General features: G+C 26.6%; 1 protein-coding gene and 1 long non-coding RNA gene across 3 annotated transcripts in view; one reads left to right on the top strand and one right to left on the bottom strand.

Annotated features, from left to right (window-relative positions):
* Window positions 1-1,771, bottom strand: part of LOC129965430 (octopamine receptor beta-2R-like) — a 190,143-nt gene extending 188,372 nt beyond the window's left edge. For both annotated transcript variants that reach the window (XM_056079290.1, XM_056079289.1), the window contains exon 1: window positions 256-1,771. In XM_056079290.1, coding sequence (XP_055935265.1) covers window positions 272-1,483 — 1,212 coding nt within the window. In that variant the 5' untranslated portion in view covers window positions 1,484-1,771 and the 3' untranslated portion in view covers window positions 256-271. The remainder of the gene's footprint in view (window positions 1-255) is intronic.
* A 132-nt stretch (window positions 1,772-1,903) lies between these two features.
* Window positions 1,904-25,554, top strand: part of LOC129965431 (uncharacterized) — a 137,150-nt gene continuing 113,499 nt past the window's right edge. The window contains exon 1 of the long non-coding RNA XR_008784211.1: window positions 1,904-1,983. This is a non-coding gene — a long non-coding RNA (uncharacterized LOC129965431). The remainder of the gene's footprint in view (window positions 1,984-25,554) is intronic.

The following is a 25,554-nucleotide window of genomic DNA, read 5'->3' as shown; positions in this document are numbered from 1 at the left end:
GACATTACAACTTTGACTCAGTTTGATCGTATCTAAAAGTTTAAATCTTTTGAACATATTAAAAAGTAAAAAAATAAAAACATTTCATAGCAACCACAAAAAAGAATTTTTGTTTTGAAAAAAAAAATAGCTTGAATTCTCAAACTTTATAATTTAATCAACTTATGAACCAAACACACAGCTTGAATCAAAACAAGAGAAATAAAAATATAGAGAAAACAGAAAAACAAACGATAATAAGCCACAAGCACTCACCTAAAAGATCCTATAGCTATATGTCACGAACGCATTTATTCTCCACAAGACCAATATCTTGAGTAGATCTGTACGTGCAGTTAAAGTGAACTTCATTTCGGTTCTGCATACAACACAGTTTGCCGCAGAACTGACAGACAACGTTGATGGTATCCTTGAATGCTTCTCTGAATTCGCGGTTGAAGTAAGCATAAATGATGGGATTCAGCGAGGAGTTGAAGTAGCCGACCCAGAACAGAGTTTGAACGATCACCTTTGGGCATTTACAACTATCGCAGAGACTCTCGGTTAGATACCAAATGAAGAAAGGCAACCAGCAAAAAATGAATACCCCCATGATGATGCCCAAAGTCTTAGCGGCCTTATGCTCTCTCTTCATCCTGTTGATGTTTCTTTTAAGTGGTGTGGGTTGTTCTTCGTCAACATGGGAGTTGCGGTGGTTCTGCGGAATGCTTACCATCATTTGAGCCGTGGTATCAGTGCTGTTGCGAGGATATTGCGGTATAGCAGCTGCGATTTGATTCTTGCAGATCATCTTCTCCTGCTTGGTAGCCTCAATGAAAATTCTGACATATGCACCCACCATTATCAAACTGGGCACCCAGAAAGACACGCAGGATGACACCACAGCATATGGCTTGTTGACAACAAAGTTGCATTCATAAGGTGTCAGTTCCTTCTCGCGAAGATGCTCGGCTGTGGTGTATATCCCTGTAAAGATAGGGATGAAACTGATAAGACAAGACGATACCCACACGCAACATAGCATGATGATAACATTTCGTTTGTTAATTTTGTTCGGGTACTCGAAAGGTTTGACAATGGCATAGTATCGGTCGACGCTGATGCAGCAAAGATGGAGTATGGATGCTGTAGAAAAAAGAACGTCACAGCTGTTCCAAAGATCACACACAACCTGAGGGAATATCCACTTGTCCGTCACAGTGTAAAATGCGTTGAAAGTCATAGCAAGGAGCGCTACCAAAGTGTCTGCGGCAGCGAGGGACACAATGAAAAAGTTCGTGGTACTTCGCAGTTTCTGATTCCGACTCACACTGATAATGACCAGAAGATTACCTAAAATAGCGGCTAGAATGATAGAACACAGAACAATTCCTTTCACCACTAAAAGAAGCATTTCGTCCCATGTCAGCTCTCTTTCGAATTCCAATATAGTCCCGTTCATGACCATACCGTCCTGGTACACGGATTCGTTGATTACCATCATCTTGAGGGGCTCTGCTAGTGTTTCCGCATTATGCTGGTACAAAAAGACTCACTAGAGCTGCGCCCATCCCCGAGCGCACACTTTCTCATCACATCCGAAAAGGATCTTGTCAAATCTACCGCGCGCGTGAAAAAGTTTTTGTCGGTCGAAGTCACAACTTTGTTGGGGGGTTGTATCGACGTGCGTGTTGGAAGTCCGACGGCTGACTGGTTGTCTGCCGTTTTTAGTTCCTGCTGTGTGAGGCGGGGGTTGCTCGGGACAGTATGCGCGTCGCTCCCTACTCACAGCAGCGGCACAGAGGAGGAGGAGTGAAATAATAACGACAATAAAAAACTCTTTCGATCTCGCCAAACGCGCCAATGCGGTTTTCACCCAATGCTGCATAATCTTAACGTCCTGTGTTTTTGAAGTTTGGGATGTGGGAAGAGACATGTAGGTAGAAAGCGGCGAACTTGAAAAAAATAGACAGAAGTTGATTGATGCGAGAAATAATGTTCACTGTGAGTAATAGGATTGTTTCTAGAGAAACAATATCGAAATAAATACTTTTAAAAACAGAAACAATAAAAGTTGTATTTCAAATAAGGCATTTAATGTATCTAACATAAGAAATTTAATATTAAAAGACACGATGTTAAATGATATTTCTAGAAATTTATATTTTGTTATGAAAAATATTTTTAAAAGTTTGTTGACATTTTTTGTTTTAAATTTTAGATGTATAAGAGTCATGTTTATTTGCCTCGATATGTTTTAAATATATATACAATTATATAATGCTCAACACAGATGTCAATTTTTATTTTGATAAGCAATTTATTCTTCAAATTTAGAATTTTTAATAGGATTTATTGTCTTTATACTACGATAAATTTTTGAACAGATAAGAAATACGAAACATGATTGCCTTAGTTGTTTAATAATTTACTTTATTGCTTACAGCTTTTTAACTATCTCTAAATTAACATATATCATAAATTTCAAAATATCGAAGATGATAGATAATTAATTACTCATTTAGCAGGTTAAATTTTGAGATTTTTATTTAAGTATTTTAAAATTTGAGTTTAAGTAAACGAGTCTTAAATGGAGAGTTAAATATAAAATATGAAATAAGGAGTTAAATAATAAATATAAAACATTTCATTCAATGTATTGATAATTTTATAATATATCTAAAGAATATTAAACAAAGAGTAAAAATTAATGGTAATAAAATCTCAAAAACAGTGTGTTTACATACACTTGTTTTAAATGATAAAATGATTAATTGTTTCCAATTTACGATGATAACACAAGAATTGTATTCTCAAAATATAAGGAAATAAATATTCCATTCGTTTTGAATAAATATTCAAACTGTTATCTAAGAATCGCTGAATATTTCTGAATATATAATGAACAATTTCAAAATAATTTTTTTTTCTCATTTCAAACAAAAAAATGCCTTTAATATTCCATTATAACGAACATAATGAAGTTTCTTTGAATTTGCAATACTAGATAGATTCCAAGTAAATATATCTTAAAATCTGATGACATGTTTGAAATGAAGAATACGATATGTCATTTTATAAATAAAAAAATAAACAACTGCTTTTATATCAATATTATTTATTTGGTGAATAAAAAAATGAATAAGGTGAGGTGACAATTCTAATTGCAGCATATAACTTTTACTTGATAATTATTCAAATAAATTAAATAATTATTTTCGAAATATGTTTAAGTATTAATGACTTTGAGCTAATTAACTTTCATTATTAATTTTCTTGAATTAAATATTTATGTATATTCAAATACTTTGTACTTTATTATATTAAAAAAAAATTAAGAAAGGTTTGAATTTTTACAAAGCTTGAATAAATTAGTTAATACGGATAGCTTTTATTTATCATATCATTTTAATTTCCTTCGTTCATTAAATAATAAATTATTTATGTATTTAATCAATAATAATTAAATATTTCATTTTAACGGTAATACAAATGTCCACACACAAGACAGTAATTTTCCAAGAAGAAATATTACTCATACATTTTTAACTTCACTGTGCTTTTACAACTTCTTCTTTTACACTGAATTTCTCTAAAAACAATATTAAATAATTTTATCAACTAAATAAACAATATATTTTCAATTCAAAATTTATTCTTATCAAGAAAAATTTCCTTTTATATATATTCAATTCATAAATTTCATTTCATACACATTAATGAGCAAATATTTTCAGAATACGGATCAATTGTTATAATAATGAGCATGAATTTCAATTAAAATATGCATGATGAAAAAAGGCTAAAGTGCCGAAATTGATACAAAATATCAAAATACTTCAAAAAGATTAAACATTTTTAAAAGCAAAATCTATTGTGTATCGAATTGGATGCAATTAAAAAGAATGTCTTAAAATATGTTAAAAAATATAAATTTTGTATCAATTCTTTTAAATTTTATTGTTTTTTTTTCAGTTTTGATGTTAGGGGATTAAGTTAAATAAAATCATCATTATTAAAAATAATAGAGATTGTAAGTATGTATTTAAGAACGAGATTAATAAAACTTTCTATAATTAAGGCCAAATTTAAATTAATAATGTTTTAGAATACTTTTGGGTTTTTTTTCGGAGAAAACTTGTTGATCGACAAAAGGAAAAGTAAATAAATAAAATAATTGAAATCAAGAATAAAAAATCGCCAAATGAATGCATTCTAATAAAAATACATTTAAAATTAGCTGAGAATTTTGAAAGAATATGGAATCGTCTTTATTCTTAAAATTTGTTTTTTTAAACCTTCAATTAATTTTTTATTTAAAAAATTGTTGGTTAATTTTGTTTTATTTTATCTAAAAAATGAATTCAACATGTAATTTTAACAGCATGAAAATTATTCATTATTAAAATATGAATCTATTTTTTTTTATTTTTAAAAGCGGTAATGAACTTTTATAATTTTAAAAGGCATAATGCTCGATTGGGACGACCATAAATATTTAGTTTAATCAAAAACTCGCATTTCTTTTTGAAAAGTGTATTTTAAAAAGCTAAAACATTTGGAAAAGCAACCACGAAAAGATTTTATTACCATTACAAGCATTAACTTATAATATTCTATGATTTTATGTTTTAAAAAATAGAATGTTTAAAAGATTTAAGGGAATCCAGAGCTCTATTCTTATTATTGCATTATTTCAATGAAAGTCTTAATAAGAACTTGCCATATAAAGCAAGAGTATTGTATTTAAAAATCTCTTACTCTTTTCACATGCAACTCGGACATTTAAATAAACCTATAAATAGCACTTCTAATGTCATTTGTCCATCAGGTCATCAGCCAGACAAGTCATTAATGCAGTCATCCGTTTCCTGCCAAGGATATGAACATTCAGTATCATTTATAAAGAGATAATTCAAAAGAATTCAATGCCTTCAACAGAAAAAAGAAAAAATATATATTATTAAATTTGCATTTAGAAATTTCCAGTAGAAGGAATCACATGATCAATTTACAACTTCCATTTAAACGATAACAATTAAATAATGCAGTTTTTTTTATTCATTAAACTGCTAATTTAGAGTATCCAAAATGTTCCACTGTCCGAAATTATACTGCAAATGCCAGTTTTTTTAATTATTATTTTAAAATATTCAAAATTGTGCACTTAACTCGTAAACTTATTCCACATTAATGAATGAATTATATCTAATTTACTGAATAAATCATTTATTGAATGAATCGTTCGAACATATACTGCAATTAGTACAGATAAAATTCTGTTCTTTATGGATAAGTTTTCATTATTGATAAAATTATGGAGTAATATAAGATTTATATTCCTCTAGCGATCTTTGGCTACGAGCTGGTTTGCCTGGAAAATTGGTTGTATTTATTCAAATAAACCTTGCATGCATGACTTATGCTCATGATACTGATGACAAAATATTTTTAAGTACCAAATAGTAATTAGTATGAAATCTGTGTTTTTTTACTAATCTTATACCTTTCCATTTATGCTCATTGTATATATTAATCATTCCTGATTTGACAATATTAAAAAAGACAGCTTAAATTCAATAAATATCTTCACAACAATTATTATCACAATGATTTATATCATCGAAAACGAAAGTTTTCTTAAAATATTAAAATGATGCCAAAATCAGTTTTTAGTTTAAAAATTTTCTGTGGGGAAACACCAAATTCAAGTTAATAATAATTTTTAAAACTCTGCATGAGGTGTATGTTCTCATTCTCGAAAATATGTATTTGTCAATTTTTGTAACTCTGGGTCGAATGGTCAAGCCACTAAACGCGGACACAGTGAATAAGTTTCTGAAGAAATAAATTGTTACCATATTATTACTGAAATAGGTCACAATTGCTAATATCATTTACAATGTACTGAAAATTACTTAAATTTAGAAAAAAAAAAACAATTTTTATACCTTTTTATTTAAATTGAAATTTTCAGTGTTGTTAAGGAATTAGGATACATTTCTCCTTAAATTACGAATCAATATATTATAATTTGAAATATATATTTTTCCATATCCAAATTTAATCTCTGTAGAGTCGTTTGCTCTTTTACGTTCCTGTCCATATTTATTATCCATTACATTCATCGGATTTAAATTATTTTTATGCTTTATTAAATATTTACGAAGCAGATCATAGAAATTTATTTCAGCCATTTCAGGGAATTCTTTTCATATAAAAGAATTTCATATTTAAAATATCCGTTTGGTTTGCTTTAGTGATAAGTAATTAATATTATTATACTTTTCTGGCTCTATTTCGTCTATAAATTAACTTATATTTCTATTATATTTAACTTCTTAAATGTGTGTGCGCGCACTCGTCTGCGTATCTGTTACAGTATATGTTGGCACTCTACAGGCTACAGGGTTTCTTTTAAAACTACCATATTTTATACTGATATACTTTGGTACTGATACTGGTAGGAAAGCACGCTAGGGTGCTATTTTTTAAAATTTTAATTAATTACAAATACAATAAAATAACTGCCCTTTTCCGAGGCATCTTCCTAAAGTTATATAAAATAGAAATGATTTTTACATCAATCTAGAATTCAAAAAAATATCTTTTGAAAAATATGAAGTTGATATGAATTTTTTTAGTCTTGATTTAATTTTATAAATATTAAAGTTTGCAACAGTATTTTCATAAGGGTGAAGACCTAAATTGTTCATATCATCTGCACTAGAATTTTATGCTGACGCTTTACTGTATTGTTAAAACCCAAGCTATGATTTGACATATTTTCATATTGAAAAACTTTCTGCTTAAAACTTGCTTTTAATAAAAATTTTAAAAATTATGGCAATTACAACATAACCTTTAATTTTTAAAATAAGCAATAATTATTTAAAATGAACTGCACACTTTCAAGCATCTTTATATTATCGCTCTTTTAGCTAGATACTTTAGCTCTTATAAGCTGTTTTTTTAAAAATTTAATTAAAAAAAATGTATTGTATAATCCTTTGAAATATTATGTAAATCACGAAAAATGTTTTGCTGTGTTGTGACTTATGGCTGACAGTTATCTGTCAGCGATTTAAGCCGAGTGAGCGTCTCTTGTTTCTTCAGTAGCCAACTTGGGCGAGGAGTGCAACTTAAGTACTGCATGCATCACATTCGCTTGCACAAGACCTTTTCACGGGGGGGGGGGGGTTCAGACACCTAACAGATAGAACACAGAAGAACAACCGTGCCTGTACCGAGACGCCCAGAAGACTCGCTACCCCTATCCCAGGATGCCGACTTGAAATATATTATATGATAAATACAGAACATTAACGATGAAAGATTTTTTTTTGTTCGAATAGTTTTTACGAACATGTCTAGATTCATCGAACATGTTATTGGCTTAGTTAAAGTGTAATTGTTTTCTGTTCCAAACTAAACATCAAATTTCAGATATAAAGAACAGGAAATTAGAGGAGTGTATAGCACAAGGATCATGATTGTATGAAGCCTCTAGAATATTTAATAATTACGTGTCTATTGAAATTATAAATTTAAAAATGTTGACAATGTTGAAACTTTGAAGAAGAATCTATTAGACTAAATTATCTATAAAAGATTCAATTGGAATTTTATATAATCAATTATTTCAACAAGTAGTTGCTTGCTAAAGGAGATTACTATATAAATAAAAAAAAAATTAATGAAATCTACGATCGCAAATTTCAAGTTATGTTAGAACATTATTATTTTTAAGTCATTTTTTGTCTTAATTAATTTAAGTCATTACCCAGTTTAAACCGGTTTGAAACAATCACGAGACTTCTCTATCTGTCTCTATCCCCCCCCTCTCTCTCTCTCTCTCTCTCTCTATATATATATATATATATATATATATATATATATATTGCTTTCATTTTCAATTTTTTTTATGTATCAAACAAAGTTTTGGAGCTCGAAATAACAGCTTTGATGTCATAGTTCGACGTCAACCTTTTAAAAAACACATTTGCTATCAAATAAACATACATAATAATAAAGCAATACTGGTAAAAGCAGGTAAAAATATATACGATTAAAAGATGATGATAAAAATTGCAATTTACGCTTTTTTCATTGTCTACGCGATTTCGAGCTTCAATATCCATTGCATACGCGAATTCAAGCTTCAAAACCTCCAACCAAAACAACAACATGTTCTCACATGATAATAAACATAATTTTTTTTTTTTTTAACTCGAAGCAAAAAAGTTTATTCTAATGTTAAGAAACTTAGTTTATATATTGCTGACGAATACTCAAATCGTAATAAATCTTAATTTCAACTTCTCCTTAAATCTTACGGACTGACATTATATGAAAATAATTTAATATTAAGATTTATTAAATCTCGTTACAATCCATGAAATATCATGGAAGAAAGAGAGAATTAATTGCTAAAATTTTTTCTAATTAGTTAGTAATAATTTCGTTTATCTTTATTATCATCATACACAATATGTCATTATATAATTTTTGAAATATATCTTTTAATAAATAAAATTTAGTTTACTGCCATTACTATACACACAATTATTTATACTATATTAACGCTGAAATATAGACTACCATTTCAGAGTAAGTATTTGGTTTATCTTTATTATTACATAATTCTATATTTTCTATTAATTGACAAACTTATTTTCTAACTAATTATAATTCGTAGGATAATTAAATGTTTTTAAAAAGCAATGTTTTTTCTGGTTTCTTTACCTTTTATAATGAAGTTCTTTCGACGTTTTGTCAGACAATCAAATCTCTCGAGAATCAGATTGTCCAATTCAAAGTTTAAATCTCAATCCAATGAAAAGTTTGTGGATCAAGAAAGAAATGCCGATTCAGGAAAGGATATATTTTATTCCTTACAAGAGGTGCTAAACGAAAAAGAAGCTAAATCAAGATAGGCATATGATCGAAATTGGTTGTAAAAGGAGATATAAGAGAATTGGAAGTCGGTCCTTTAATAAATGGTTATTCATCAATATGATATATATTGTAAAATGACAGAAAAATTGTTGTGATTGTTATTTTGGCAGCTTAATTTATTTTCAGTCATTATTTGTTTGTTTCCAGAATTTCTTATGAAAGTCTTTAAAAAAAATAACGCAATTGATCCTATTAATTTTGTTCCTCCAGTACTGCTCCTATTAATTCTAAGAAAATGACATCAACTTTTAGTAGCAATTTCTTTGAAATTATCGCCCAAAAAAATTCTGATGACCGTCTCGTTGGTCTAGGTTATGATACGGCTTCTTTGAGGATGAAATGTGTTCTTTGTTTAGCTCTTGTTCAGAAATTTTTACATAGTTTCAAATTGTATCACACCAAATTAGGCCTAATAATTTGTATGCAAGTTTAAATTCCACAAGACTGAGATATTGATATTTATTTATCTGAAATAATGATATTTATTTAAAAAACTTTAATAAAACAGACGATATTAGAAGCATTTGTTTATAAAACATTTAATTTTGTATCCTAAATAAATAATTATTTAATATGAGTTTAATGTAAGTTTTATTTAATAATAATTTATTTAATATAATGTAAAATAATAATTTAATGTAAGTTTATATAACTGTGCTTTCTTGCTTTTAATATAAGATGCATTGCTCAAAAATCTAAAGCAAATCCTTATTCTTTCGAGTTTTTATTATTTTTTATTTCATGAATCATATAAATAAATTTCACGTCCTAAATGATCTTAAATTTAATGAAAAACCTATAAAAGAAACTGAATATTATATATTTCAGAATATTTAACAGAGGACACTCTAGTAATATAGACAAATTATTTCAGTAAATTAACAGAAAATAAACACAAAGATTAATGCTAAACAAAACAAAAGAAAGCTTTTTGATAAATGCGAAAATAATACCTCAACTTGTTTTATCCATACCTTATAAAAAATACGAATTTTCCTTCAAATTACAAATTATCTTTGATACACAAAAATTGCAGTTTATCTAAAAAAAAAATAATAATGCATTTCTTTTCTTTTATTCCTTAATCATTCGAGAATTTTAAGAGAAAAAGGAAAATATTCTGAATTAAAAGATTATTTTATGTTCTAACTATCCTTTAAATAAAAAAAAAAGTTTTAAACTACAAATGAGAAATGTTTCTGTATTTTGAAAGAATAGAGTTTTTATTTACTTCTTACCATTGTGAAGAGTCATGGAAAAGTATAAATCAAAAACTTGTTTCATTTTAAAGCAGTTTTGTTAATAATGCTCTGTTGTTTTTACCATTATTATTAAAGGATTGTAAACTGTCGTTAAAATATAAATAAGGAACGCTTTTTAGCATTGTTTTATTAAACAAAAATAGTATCTTTATAGTATCTAACAATTTTAATGACTAAATTTTTTCTTCTTCAAACTTTGATTTCTAAATTATTAATTTTTCTTCAACGTAAAGCCTTTTTAATGAAATCAATCAATTTTAATCAATTTTAAAGCATATATCATAAAATAAGCAGTCCCATATCATTTTAATAATAATACTTATTATTTTTAATTATTTATACGATGTTGTTTATGTTTTGATAAAATTAAAAATAAAAACTTATCTGATAATTTTAGTTAAATGATGGTATTCCATCAATAAGCAGAAACTTATTTATGAAAGACAAAGAACAAAATGGCAATATGGAATTATTATATATGATTAATTTGAATTTTTGAACAGGACAGCGGTATGGAAGTTAGTTATTTTCAGCATATTCTTTCAACCAATCACATCTTTTTTTTCTCGCAATGACGCCGTTTGATACTAAGAAATTGTAATATAATTTAATAAATATTTATATTGAAATATATGCAAAATAAAAAAATGTAGATAAAATAAAAAAAAATATTGTATAAATTGCGAATTTAATTTTATTATTTCTTTTAAAGAACGAGCTATATATTTACGTATTTCGTAATTTATATAGCAATGAAAAGTTAAACTTAATGGTCTTATATTGCTTGTTAAGCATATATAATGAATGTAATTGAGGTACATTCTTAATTTGACATTAGATTCTAGAAAAAAATTTTATGGTATATTTCGCTTCCAAACCGCTTTTAAAAAATTTTTAGCTTATTTGTTTATTTATTTACTCAATTGTTTCTATTCTAATTTAACATACATCTTCTTCACTAACCTGAAGTAAATGTTATAAGACAAATTTTTAATAACGTTTTACTAACCGCAGATTTTTTTTAAAGTTTCATTTGCCTAATTTTCAATTAAAGTTATAAAACAAAAAAGACAATGTAATATAACCACCTAATTTATCATTTTCAATAAAGAATAGCTCGTAAATTTTGATAAATGCATGTCTGACTCCCTATGGCTTATTTCCATAAATTTACTTATTTTTTTTTTAAATCTGTAGGAAAATTAAAGTAGGAGTGTGTAATTATCTGATGATTATACATAACGACCAAGAAATTAAATTCAAATATTCATTTTCATTCATTTTTACATTGATTAATTATATTGATAATTATTCTCTATCCTGGGACATAGCTTAAATATAATTGACTTTATAAAATATTTATATATAATGGCATATTATTTTAGGATCTTATAATACCATTAACCTGTTTTGAACTTAAATGTCATTCAGTATGTGTTAATCAACAACTTATAAGTTTTGTAAGGACTTTTTTATTCTGATTTATAAAAATCCCGATTTTCAATTATATTTATTATTTAGGAATAAAATAGAATGTATAAAATTGCTTTTGAGTATTTTATGGAATATTTTATTAAGAGACAGATTTTAAAAAATTTTCAAAAAACTAAAAAAATTTCATAAATTAAAAAAAAATTGCTCTAACTGTAATACCAATAAGTTTTATAATTCTAATAATTAATTTGCTTTACTTTGTTGAATATACATTTTGTATAATATTAATTTGCCTTTCATCCAAATTTGTTTTCGTAAACTCAAAAAGGAATTTGAAAGCTGTTGAAAAAATGATTTTATATGCGAATTGTTTTTGTCAGTTTAATACGCTTATATTTTGTAATTATAGGACCTATTCTATTTTACGCTTCAATTTATTCAATAAAAATAAATAAACCTATTTAAATTTTTTGAGAGGATTATTATTTTTTAAATTATTAATATTTTGACTTTATAATTGTTATCAATTTAACTGTCTAAATTACTTATTATTTATTTATCCTATGTTTTTTATCCAAATTATAGTATTTAAAATATGTTTACAATAATTTTTGCACGGTTCATATACTTCTATAAAACTAAATTTTAATAGAGGTATTCTTTGCTTTTTACTTTGTCATAGCTGTATGCAATTTATTAACAAAAAAACAAAACAAAAAAAACAATGAATCTACGGCTTTAACACAGTTCCGTTATCAATGCCAATAAAAGCAATAAAATTTTCAGGTGCAATTCAAAGTAATGAGTCTTTTCTAACTTAAGCCTTTACTTACAACTTAAAACCATCAAAGATGAATTATGTATTAAGTCAATACATTGCTAAAAGATTGTAATCATAACTGAGTTAATTAGTTCCGAAATTAACTTAGTCAGAAATAAAGCAGAAATTTCCTTGCGAAGAAAGGAAACATTCGTTTATGAGTTATTTTTGTAACATCGCATTCATCTTTCAAATACGATCTTAAAATAGTCAGTTTCAAACTTTCAACATTCAGGCATTCAACTAAGTATATGCTGAAAGTGTGTGATTACTTTTTCCTCTAGAGAAAGTAATATATATTTTTAATTTTTTTAAGTGAAAGTAACATATATTTAATAATAAAAAAAGATTATTTTTTTAAATAATAAATATAAAAATCAGTTGAAATTTATAATTTTGTGTATAGTCAAAATTAAAAAAAAAAACTTGTTTTTCAAGTAATTATTATTTTACGAGTTTTAGTTATTATGGCATCATAAAATAAGCATCAAATTGTATCAAAGAAATATTTCAATACACTACATAAACAAAACTTATGAAATCTTAAGAAAGGGAAAAACATAAAAAAAACCCAAAGAAATATAAATAATTTAATTTTTACAATGCTTTAATTATTTAAAATATCAATCAAATAGTAATTTTTTTTGAAATAGTTTTTCATCATTGAATAAAAATAAAATGCAATTACTTACTCATTTCCAATAAAATAAATAATGAACAAAGATTCAGTTTCTATTCACAATTTAATATTTAAAATTTTATATATTTTTCAGCACTTATAAAGATTTAACATTAAGATTTAAATTATGATAGTATTTTTGAAAGGCTTTATTTTCATAATATGAAACAATCTAAAAACAATTCAAAGTGAACAAAAATTTAAAAAAAAATTCTGATTGACTTTTCTAAATTATTTCCAATTATTTAAAATAAATTCACTCCAAAAGTATTTTAAATGATATATTATTTTTATTTCTATACAAATACTTCTCTATATTCCATTTTGAGTTATAATTAAAGGCGTATCCTGAAGGTAATTGAAAAGTTACTTCATAAAATTAACCTCTTTTGAAAATATGTAATTACTGATGGAACTGGGAGGGAAAACAGTAACAAAATATTTCCTTGAGTGTTGTTTTTCGTTTTTCTGAAAATGCGCTTAGCATGAGATCAAGTGAGCTCAATTCTCACCGTGACCCTGAGTATGGGAATCCCTAAAATCTTTTTCGACTGATTCGGCGTCCTTGACCGGTAGCGGACAATTGATCCGAAATTTTCCACAGCGACCTCAAACTCCCAGCGCAGACTCCATAGCGATAAACCGCCAAATGTGGCAACCCATCCGGCAGAAACTCCGATGAAGTAGCCCAAGATCCGCTTTCCGTGCAAAAGGTGGAAAAATTCCGAAGGCCCTCTAACTAATAAGGAGTACGAAGTGCTACAGCACAGGTGTGTGAGTTCACCAGAAAAGTTTCCTACTTTTCCTGGGAAAAGAGTTGGAAAACGGGAAAAGGGAGGATTGCGGAAAAAGATTTACATTATTAATACTGCTATGCTTCCACAACACGACCGCAGTATTAAAAGAGTGCTTTTTTTGGGGGGAGGAGTGGATGTGTTGATGGTAGCTGGGGAGATTTAAGCACACTGTGTAATTATTCGTGTTCGTGCTTCACTTTTCTGAAAGTGTTGAGCTGTATTATAGGAAAATGGTTGTATTAAGATACACTAACTGAAGGTTTAATATTCTGTAAGAGAAAAATGATTTGAATAGGGGGGTGGGGTGCATAGTAATTTTCATACTGCTTCTTTTTTTGAATTCGGTTGCAATAATCCGCAGTAAAGTTGGTAATGAGGCAATGGTTATTATAAAAAATGAATTCCTAATTTGTTGTAACAAAACGCTAGGAAGAGTTTCAGAAAGAATAGATTTTTAAATATTATTGATTAATTATCGCTAATTTTCTGCCACAGAAAAGTTGAGGAGTGGTGATTAAATTCCTTTTATACTAATCACTTTTCCAACCTTTGGTATTTCATTTTAAAGAAGTGATAATCACAGGTATGTATGCATTATTTTCTAGCGTTCCACTAACGTACATTTAATTCAGCACTACATTTGTGCATATTGAATAAATACTATATCAATGTACATTCAACTGTACATCAATGCAGTGTTTATTATACACATCAAATACATTGTACTTAGAGAAAAAAAAAAGGTGAAAAAAGAAACCATGAGCTCACAGCGCGGCATAAAACAGTGAGTTGTTCAATTTTAACTAGCTGCATATTTCATGTACATTTCATCCATTTTTTAATAAAGGTTGTTCCCGAAACCTGTTTACAATCTTTATAAGTAGATCATATAAACATAAACAAGTCATTTTTGCAATAGAAAATTGGATCACAAATATAAAACGGCGTGCTTCTAAGGTGAATTCAGTGAAAGTAATGGACACATCACAGAAAGTATATAATTCAGATAAAATAAAATATGAATTTACAAAAACACAATAGATCAGATGCTTAAATAAGAACATTTCAAATCGTAAAAACATAACATATATGGTGATGTTAAGAAGGTTGCTGAGTCAATAATAAATCTTTGAAGTAATTAAAGCGACTGTTTAAAGGACAAACCAACCGATGAAGTACATGTTTCTCATGTAACTTATGTATCACATTTCAATCAATTCTATTATCGTTTTATTGATTCATCCCTAATTCTTGACAAATTAAATATATATTATACGTTTTATGGTGTAAATTCATTTCTTCGTTTTGTGTTTCTTATTCATGTCTTATACGCCACTTAGGGAAAACTCAGATATGAGGATAAGATGGATGGATGGATATTGGATTTTTATGGCGCAAGAGCCAAAACTGTCTATGCTGCGCCAAAACAAGTGGTATGTGTATATTACCATATGATTGTTAAACAAAATATTTCCTCAAGGTTAAAATACAAACAACGTTTTACACTTATAAAAAGAAAGCGCAAGTTTAAAGGACAAATATCTTAAAATTCAGACTCCAATTATGGAAAAAATTCCAAGAAAATGTTTGAAATCCCAATAGTTTTCATATAAAATCTAAAAAATTTATGGCCCTTAAAAATTCGAAGATATTCCTGTGAGGGTGTTCTCCCACCAATTCATGCATTTCCAATGTTAATGAATTAAAAAACCGCACACGATGAGAATTAAATTTAGGACACTGAATTAAAATGTGTAAAACTGTGAGATTAACATTGCAGTCTGAGCACATCGGTGGACGCTGACCAAACAAAAGATGTTTGTGCGTAAGGCGGGTGTGACCAATGCGTAGTCTGGTTAATTTGACATCTGCCCCTCTAACCGAGACAGCAGGCCACAAGTTAATAGTCGGTTTAATAAAATGCAATTTATATGAGGATAAGAAGTTGGGATATAAGAAAGTAGGTTCTCTCCCCCCTGGAGGTTATAGAAATTATTAAGGGCTGAACTTCCATCATACCGATGACGAGTCGTATTTTAGTTGTGAAGGGTGTGTGCATGGCCGTATGGCTGGCTGGCTGTTTGACAATTATTTTATTGCCTTATTTGCTGTCGTGGCGGCTTAGTATTTAGCATTACTCTGTGCACATTAGTATGACTGGAGTTGCTCAAATCAGGATCCGATGATTATTACAAAATAATTTGTTACTGTATTCTTGATGTATTTTAATGTCTGTAAACCGTTTTTTGAGACACTATGTTTAATTTACAAAACTGTTGTACCAATTCCTAGACTAATCAATAGAAAATGGAAATATGCAGCTACGTTCTTTGATTTATTTCAGGCTGATTCTTTTGTATACTTACATTAATTATTGACTTAGACAGAATTACCCCTGTACATTATATAATATTATCAATCGTTTACGTTCCCATTCGCCTATAAATATCAATATATGATAAAGTTAAATTCAGTGAATTGTTTTAGCAGAATATTTCATGTTAAGGTGTATGTATACACTTGAAATTTCGAAAATCGTTCAAAATACCGAATATTTTTTTATTGCTTAATAAAGTTCTCTGATCCTTTAGCTTTCAAACGATACCAAGATGTTGTCAATATTCGAAATATTTCTCGTGTTATAATTACTTTTCTTGAGGTGCTTTCATTAAAAACTCTAGTTACGGTGTTTTTAAAACTCATTTTATGAAGAACCATATTTTCCCACTATGTTGCTTCATTCAAACAATCATAACTCAACAAGAAATTAACCAAATAAAGTTATTTATATATCAAAATAATCTATATAAAATAGCAGATGTTTTGTGCCTCAATAAAAGTTATATTTATATAAATAAATTTTTAATAGCTATTTAAAAGTTAAAATGACAGAAAAAATCTCGCTTTTTCTATTCATCGTTGATGAAAAAATTGTTTAAAAAAAACTATACATTTTTATAACTTGATTGAGGCAGACAACATGAAGACTAACATTAGGCATCATTTCCAACTTGAATTGTGTGTCTGTACAAATTAGAATTTAAGATATCATGTTTCAAAAAATAGGCTAATTAGCTCATTAAATATTATTTAATTAATTAATAATTAGTGTAATATGGTTTTCTTCTCACTGAAATGAGTTTAAATATATATTAATGAAATGCTGTGAAAAAACTGGATTTTTAAAGTTAAAATTTGAAAAAAAATCTTCTAGTGTGTACGTACACCTTAATTTAAAATGCTGTTAATGTTCTCAATGGTCATTTAAGTATACTAAAATTTAAATTCGATGCTCCAACCAAGTTGATTATAAAATTATTAAAGAATGTTAATAAGTACCAATAGATTAAAAATTCTATCCGTTATTAAATGCTAATAATAATTTTATTAATATTTTTATCCATGTCTATATATGCAGGTGTCAAAAATGGTACTAGTATTAAAATTTTTTTGTACAAAAACTATGAAAACTAATCTTTTTACTTTGCAGCATAGGATATATTTAAGAACTCATATTTATTATGAAATAATTAAAAATATCTTGAAACCATGCATGAATGACTATTTTGAAGCGAGACAGTAAACTAAAGTACTATTTTTCATGTGAAAAACTTATATTCTTTTATTTTCTTGTATTCTAATTAAATAGCCGAATATTTTTCATGAGTTGAAAATTTGCACAAATAAAAAGATGAAGAGTCAGCAACTTTTTCTACTTCAAAAAGCAGGAATCTTGCAGGGATTTTATAAAAAGAGAGCTATGTAAAGTAATTTCAGATTAAATAGCGGGGAACTTAGAACGTTCGATTTCTTTTTTTCTTTTTTTTTTATTCTGTTAAATATTTGAAGGAAACATTAGTTAAAAATATAACATGATGCACTAGATTCCAGTTATCATTTATATATATGAAATAAATAATAATATTGTTTATAAGTTTATAATTTCAAAAATAAATTTTGAGTAAGATTTAATAAAGATATGAATATTTAATCCGTTAAATACTGACAAACAATTTTCCATAAAGAAAATTTAAGTCATTACTTAAAACGTTGTGATTGACAGAAAGAGAAATATTCCATGTAAAAAGAAGTTGGGGAAATTCATTCGTGATTCATTTAATATTTTACACATTATTTTTTTATATTTACTTATTTATTTAATTTTCAATTATTTTATAGATTCTTTTAATATTCGAATTTGTTTTCTTTTAGATAGTAAAATATTTTAGTAATTCATCTAATATTTTGTTATAATCCGCCGTGGCAAATTTTTAATTATTTCATATTTTTTTTTTATATTCTAATCTATTTTCTTTTAGATGCTGAAGTATTAATAATCCATCTAATATTTTGCTATCAACTGATGTGGTAAAACTTTAATTATTTCATAGATTTTTTAAGTTTTAATATGTTTTCCTTTAGATATTGAAATAAATTGGTAATTCATCTAATATTTTACGATTGGCAAAATTTTAATTATTTCATAGATTTTTTTAAAAAATAATATTATGTTTTCTAGTAAATGCTAAAATGAGTATGACAGTAATTCAACTAATTTCTTAATGTCATCTCAAGTGGAAAGATTTCAGACATTTCATTCAATTTTTGTGTTCTAATCTCTTTTCCTTTAGATACCGAAATGTGCCAGGATTCCATTAATATTTCACTGTCACCTGATGAGACAAAAAAATTTAATTATTTCATAGAATTTTTATGCTTTAATCTATGTTTCTTTAGATACTGAAATATGTCAGTAACCCATCTAATATTTCATTGTCGATGCGACAAAATTTTAATTGCTTCGTAGAATTTTTATGTTCCAATCTATGTTCCTTTAGATACTGAAACATGTCAGCAATCTTTCTCAAATTTCACTGTCACCTGATATGGCAAAATTTAAATTATTTCACAGAATTTTTTTCATCTTATCTGTGTTTCTTTACACACTACGTCAGCATTCCATCCAATATTTTACTGCCACCTGATGCGACAAAATTTTATTTTTTCTATGTGGTCATTCGATGACAGCACTGAAATATTTCTGTTTGTTACCAAAGTATTATGAATACAATCTTATTATTGCTTGTGATTCCTTTTTATCGGAAAAGAATACTAAGTTGATGAACTCCGTGAATAATCATCTACATATCATTGCGATTTGACTAAACCGAAGGACTATTATAGATCTAAAGCGATTTGAATTCCGTTTCGACATTGAATTTGTAATTTATTTGAGAATTTAAAGGGTTAGGATTAATGAGAAGATTTGAAGCAGTATTGCAGTAGATAATGATGATGTCGTGTCCGCGTTACGATGGAAAGTGGGTGCAGTAGCTTCTGAGGGCAAAGAACCCTGACTACCCGTGAGAAGAAGTCTGACTTCTAGCTCATATGAAGATAAAACTCATACATTCGCTTGCACAACAAAAGATAGAACACAGATGAAAAATAACCATACCCGAACCGGGATTCGAACCCAAGCAGCCCAGATTATGGGGAAGACGGACGGCATTGCAAGGACGCCGGCATTGCAGACGATAAACCAGTAATATGTTTCATATTATAAACTGATTGGCATTGCATTTTGAATCAGACTAGAAGAATCAGTATACTTAAATCCCAGCTGTTAAAATCCTTTATTATTAATGCTTCACAATTCATAATAGATTCAAAAATGCTGAATGTAAAAATTGATAACTTTCTAATGGAAAAGTAACTTTCCTGTCAGAAAAATAGAACAGAAAAGCACTGAAATCAAAATATTAAGCTAGTTATTTGAAGAAAATAACTAGCTTATTTGAACAACCATAAATGAGATATTGAAGTGATTTTCATTCAGAATGTATATAATTGTCAATAAAACATAGACCGATAAAATGATAGAAATGTTTTTTTTTTTTTTTTTTTTTTTTTGCTTTTCAATTAATATTTTTTGGAAAAAACTGTGAGCAGTATTTTTGAATAATTTGAATTTTCACACCTCAAACTTTTGACTCCATATGAAAATGAAAAACTTGCCAAATTCAGAAGTTAAAGTTGCAGTGAAGATGGAATATGAACGATTAGGAAAATATTTAAAAGGCATAGCTAACTTGAAATTGTTACACACACACACACACACACACACACACACACACACACACGCATATACATATATATATATATATATATATATATATTCGTGTGTGTGTGTGTGTGTATGTGCTTGTTATTTTCCGTCATTTCTGTCAGCCGTTATTTTAAATGTATCATAATTCAAAATATGCTATTTATTCTTACTTCATTGTTTCGCATAAATGTTTTTTTAAATTTCATATCCGTATGATGAATAAATTTTCTCTTTCTATCAGATTTCGAAGAGGCGTGATGTAATCTTACAGAAATGAAAAATAACATTCATTTTCAATCTGCTTGAATTTGCCTTGCTACACTTTATTATTCTAAATTTATTACATTCTTATATTCGAAAAAGCAGATTTTGGAAATTATGAAATTTAAAGTGTTCAATATATATTTTATAATGCATTTTATTAATGTTTGATTTATTTAACAGCAAAAGATCCAATCATAGTGATATGAGTGAAAATTTTATTATTCGAATAAATTTGTTTTACAAAGAAAATGTTGTTATCTGAATTCTAGTTTTAATAAGGACAACAACAACTCAGACATCAACATGTTTATACATCAATGATTTTTAGACTTTATTTATTGTCTGAAGGATGAATACAAATGTTTTGCTTTTCAATTAATATTTCTTGTTTAATGCATTTTCAAGAGGAAAATAGAAACTCTAAACATTGTTAACGGTATTTTTCTAAATCTTAAGAGAAATCAAATAAAAATTACCGAACTGTTTTCCTTTTATACAGTTTTGTATTTCAATCGAAACCAAATGATGGTTTCCCAATTTCGAAATATTACTATAACAGAAAACTAAATACGTCATAAGTCATATACTAAATAAGTCATATTTGAAAAGGCATTATTCATACTTTTTAATGAATATTTCATTATAAATTAAATTGAGTCAAATGTTACCGATGTATTAGACAGTAATTTTGTTCTGCGTAAATTATATAGTGGCATCAATAATTTTAATTCTGCGCCATTTTCTTTTAAATTCTTTGTTTCATGTATAAAACAAAATAAAATTTTATTCTCTTAATTTTTCCCTTCTATTGTTGTGAAATAGTGTCCTAATTTTAATAGAATTCTATCTAATATAATAATTTTAATGGAATCTTCAGAAATAAGCATGTATAAAAGAATTTGAAAATAAGAAATGACTTATTTTCTTATTTTCAATTTATTTATTTATATATATATATATGCTTATTTTTGATATTTCGTATTTTTTTAAAGAAAATTTGCTCGATTTATTTTCTTAAATAAAGAAAAGTTAAATATGTTAAAGTCGGTACTTGGTATATAAATTAAATCCTTCTGATTATCAAATGACTATTTATTTATGTGAATAAATCAAATAACCTACATTTAATCTTATTTAGTTATTTTTATTTCTTTAAATAAAGATAAAATCGGCTAAAGATTTTTTAAAATTTGTTTTTAGGAATTTTAGATCAACATCGTTATTCAGACGAGTTTAGTTTAGTTATTTTAACATCCCGATTTTTAAAGCAACACTACGACTTTTTTTGAATGGATCTCGAAATTTTGAACCCCGCTTTAATTGACGAATGATCATATCTTGTATTGAGTAAATTATTTACTACATTCATTATTCAATTATTTAAAATTGTATTCTTTTTTTTTTCAAATATTAACAGAAAAGAAAAGTAAAATTCCATTTAAATTTTAAACATTGTTGGACTTAATTAGTAAATTTCACCGAGTCAATTAATATTAGCACCGTGTAGGTCTTAGTAATTATTAATGAAATGTGTAAAAGAGTTCATTCAATATACATTTTTTTAAGAAGCATATAATTATTAATTTTTTAAGGCCTGGCCTGGATTGCATTAGTATTGAATTTTTATTTTTACAGGATACTTTGATCTGATATATATTTTTTTGTATTTGTTTTACCATTAAAATTGATTTAAATTTTGAAAATACATTTACGTTTTATAAAGAAGTTTGTAATAATTTTTCAGAACGTTTGCCCATGAACATTCATTTGAAAGACATTTTGGGAAATAAAAAATATTGAACGATTGTAACCTAAAAAAACAAAAACGATAGAATATGTGATGAAAAATATTCTTCTTTTTTTTATGAATAAAGTAATAACTCAGAAAATTTTTCAGAAATCTTAATCAAAGCCATAAAATGAACACAAAAATATTGCTAATCTGAAAGTATAATACAGTTTAAAAGAATGGTTTCAAATAATGAAAAATAATCCCAAATGGGAAATTCCCAATTCGGAAACATGTCTCGAAAATCGAGTCTTTAATTAGCATATGTTTGAGAATGCGTTAAGAAAAAGAAAAACTAATGTTTTAATATCCAGAATATGTGTAAAAATTGACAGTTTGTAGATAGATACGAGTATATTGCTTTCTTTGATTTTTATTTATAAAACCCATTGTTTATTAATTCTCATATGAAAAGGTTGATTAATTTCTAAAGAAAAGACTTGCCTAGTATATACACGTTATAATAATCAAAGATTAAAACAGAAGATTGGGATATGTTTTAGAAATAAAGAATAAAAAATATTTTCGATGAAATAATTTTTTTTAATATAAGCAATTTTCATGAAATATACGGCACACTGATTTGTTTTGATTATTTTTTTATTCTCAAATTAAACAATATTATCCCGTAGAGTTTCATCTTTTATAAGGTATGATAATACTAAGGATTTTTTAAAGAGCAATCTTGATTACAGTTTTACATAAATAACTTTCTATTCGGTACTTTCTTTAATAAATTTTTAAATTTAGATGGCTTACTTCCAGTCCTAGTATTTTAGTAATTTCTGCTATATAGTAATATCTTCGCCACATAAGACTCGTTATAATAATCAAAGATTAAAACAGAAGATTGGGATATGTTTTAGAAATGAAGAATAAAAAATATTTTCGATGAAATAATTTTTTAATATAAGCAGTTTTCAAGAAATATAAGGCAAACTGATTAGTTTTGATTAATTTTTTATTCTCAAATTAAACAATATTATCCCGTAGAGTTTTGTCTTTGATAAGGCATGATAATACTAAGAATTTTTTAAAGAGCAATCTTTATTACAGTTTTACATAAATAACTTTCTATTCGGTACTTTCTTTAATAAATTTTTAAATTTAGAGGGCTTACTTCTAGTCCTGGAATTTTAGTAATTTTTGCTATATAGTAATATCTTCGCCACATAAGAGCCTTTAAGAAAGCTTTATTATAAAATTTCAACTTGGCATATTTAAGAATGAAATCTTACTCAACATTCTGGTTCATTTGAATATTTCTAGTTATATACGTTTTGCCTTTAAGCAATTTTAATTACTTTTCTTTTTTTTAAAGGACTTTTCGAATTCTTAAACTATATTTAGAAATATTTATCAGAATTGTATTTAAAAGTAATAAAAAAAGTTAATTTTATTTGATATAATTAATTATATAATGCATAATTAATGAAGAAGCAGTACTTAAATTAAAAAAATAGTGATATTTACAAAAAGAATTTACAACTAATAATAATAATAATAACAGTTAATATTTTAAAGATTTTTTAAACAACATTTTCGGTAAATGTGAGGAATTTTAGTATGGAAATAGTATAAAGTACCAATATGCAGTAACATCTCAAAATAAGCAGAAAAATATGCATTTAATGATTTCGATTTTTTTAAAGAAATCCGAAAGTTTTTATTAAGTTTCTGATTGAATAAAATTGTAAAGCAGTAAATATTCGAAGCAACAGAAAATTTTAAAAAATATTTTGTTTTATTTTAAAATTTAAAGAATTGAAATACAGACATTTTAAGAATAAATTCGGGGGATTATCATTGGATGTGAGAAAAAAATAAATAATGTAAATAAAATAAAATTGAATGATTGAATAAAAAATTATCCGAACTATTAAAAAGGCATTGTACGAATAAATCGGACAATAAAATTTTTTTAGAATGGATATGTTATTTTAAAAGACAAATCTGTTACCAAATCCAAAGTTAATCTTAGTTACAAAAGTCCATCACAAATTTCTTCTGAGGATCTGTTGCTTTTCTTATCAAATTAAAATGATGCTTCTAAACCTAAGTCCAAAGTTCAGAATTTTATGTAACATCTATTTTAATCGAGTGGGCATGGCGGTTTATTTGATCATTCTTGGGTAGGCGAATTGACTCATCGATGAAAATACTACTTGATTTCGAATAAACCGCTAGGCATCAACTTATTTCCATTTACTGGTAGTTATTCCATTGAAGGTGACATATTACACCCACGCCCTCAGTCCATCTCTCTCGCATTTGTCAGAGTTGTGAATTATTTGAAGCGCTCAGAAAATTCGTTCCAGTTTCAATCCTTTTACATTATTCAATTTTTCTAAGTAGTTTAACAAGGAAGAGATATAGCTAACATACTGTTTATTTGACACTAATAAGAAATGATATTTTCATTAAAAATGACTATATTTAATATTTATTAAGAATGATTATATTTAATATTTAATAAGAATAATTATATTTAATATTGAATGTATATTATCTCATTAATATGTAGTAAACATGAGATTCGTTAAATAAAACTATGACTTGTAATAAGACAATTCTATTTCTAACTAATTGCAGAGGGTAACTTATATTATCGAAATTCGCGCTAACTGTTATGTAAAGCCTGAATATTTGTAAATCATTAGTATCAAAATGATTAGTGATTACAAAAAGGATTGATCGTTGTCTTTATTTTCTTTATATTTTTTTATCTATTTTTATATACGTGTTCATATGTATAGAAATATCTGAAGAAGATTTCTGTCTCTCACCATTATATTTCATAATGTTAAGGTAATTAAATTCAATTAAAATGTGATAAGTGATGAAAAATTTAATTGATCTATCTTAATTCGTTTATTTGATATGGATAGAAGCATTATTCAATTACTTTTATAAAAAAAATATACATGATATAATAAAAAACTATAAAGATATAATATAATATGATATAATGTAATAAAAAATTATACATATATAAAGGACATAATTTGTATCCATAAATAATATCAGAAAAATTAAAAGCTATATATAATATCAGTTATTATCAAGTGTATTATCATATATTGAAACTTTACTCAGTGAGTATTTAACTTTTATAAAAATATTATAAGACATATCATGAAATAGAAATGTAAAAGAATTAGAAATATACAAAAATAAAAAAATAAAAACAATATTTTTTTTTTTACTATTTCCTAAATCTTTTATACAAAAACTTATAAATTTCTAAAAGCTTTTTTAAAGGAAATATCTAAAAACAGATATATTAGCTTTTCTAAAAGGAATCGATAGAAATTGTTCATTTTACAAGAGTTATGTAATAACAAGATACCTATAAACTTGCTTAGTGATTTCTTACCGAAAATTTGATCGAAGTTTAAAATAATTGAAATTAAAGAAAACGGGAAGGAAATTAAAAGAATTTTTTTTTATTAATCTTTATTTT

Source organism: Argiope bruennichi, chromosome 4 (genome assembly GCF_947563725.1).
Source record: "Argiope bruennichi chromosome 4, qqArgBrue1.1, whole genome shotgun sequence".
Lineage (NCBI taxonomy): Eukaryota > Metazoa > Arthropoda > Arachnida > Araneae > Araneidae > Argiope > Argiope bruennichi.
This window is presented reverse-complemented; position numbering and strand designations above follow the sequence as displayed.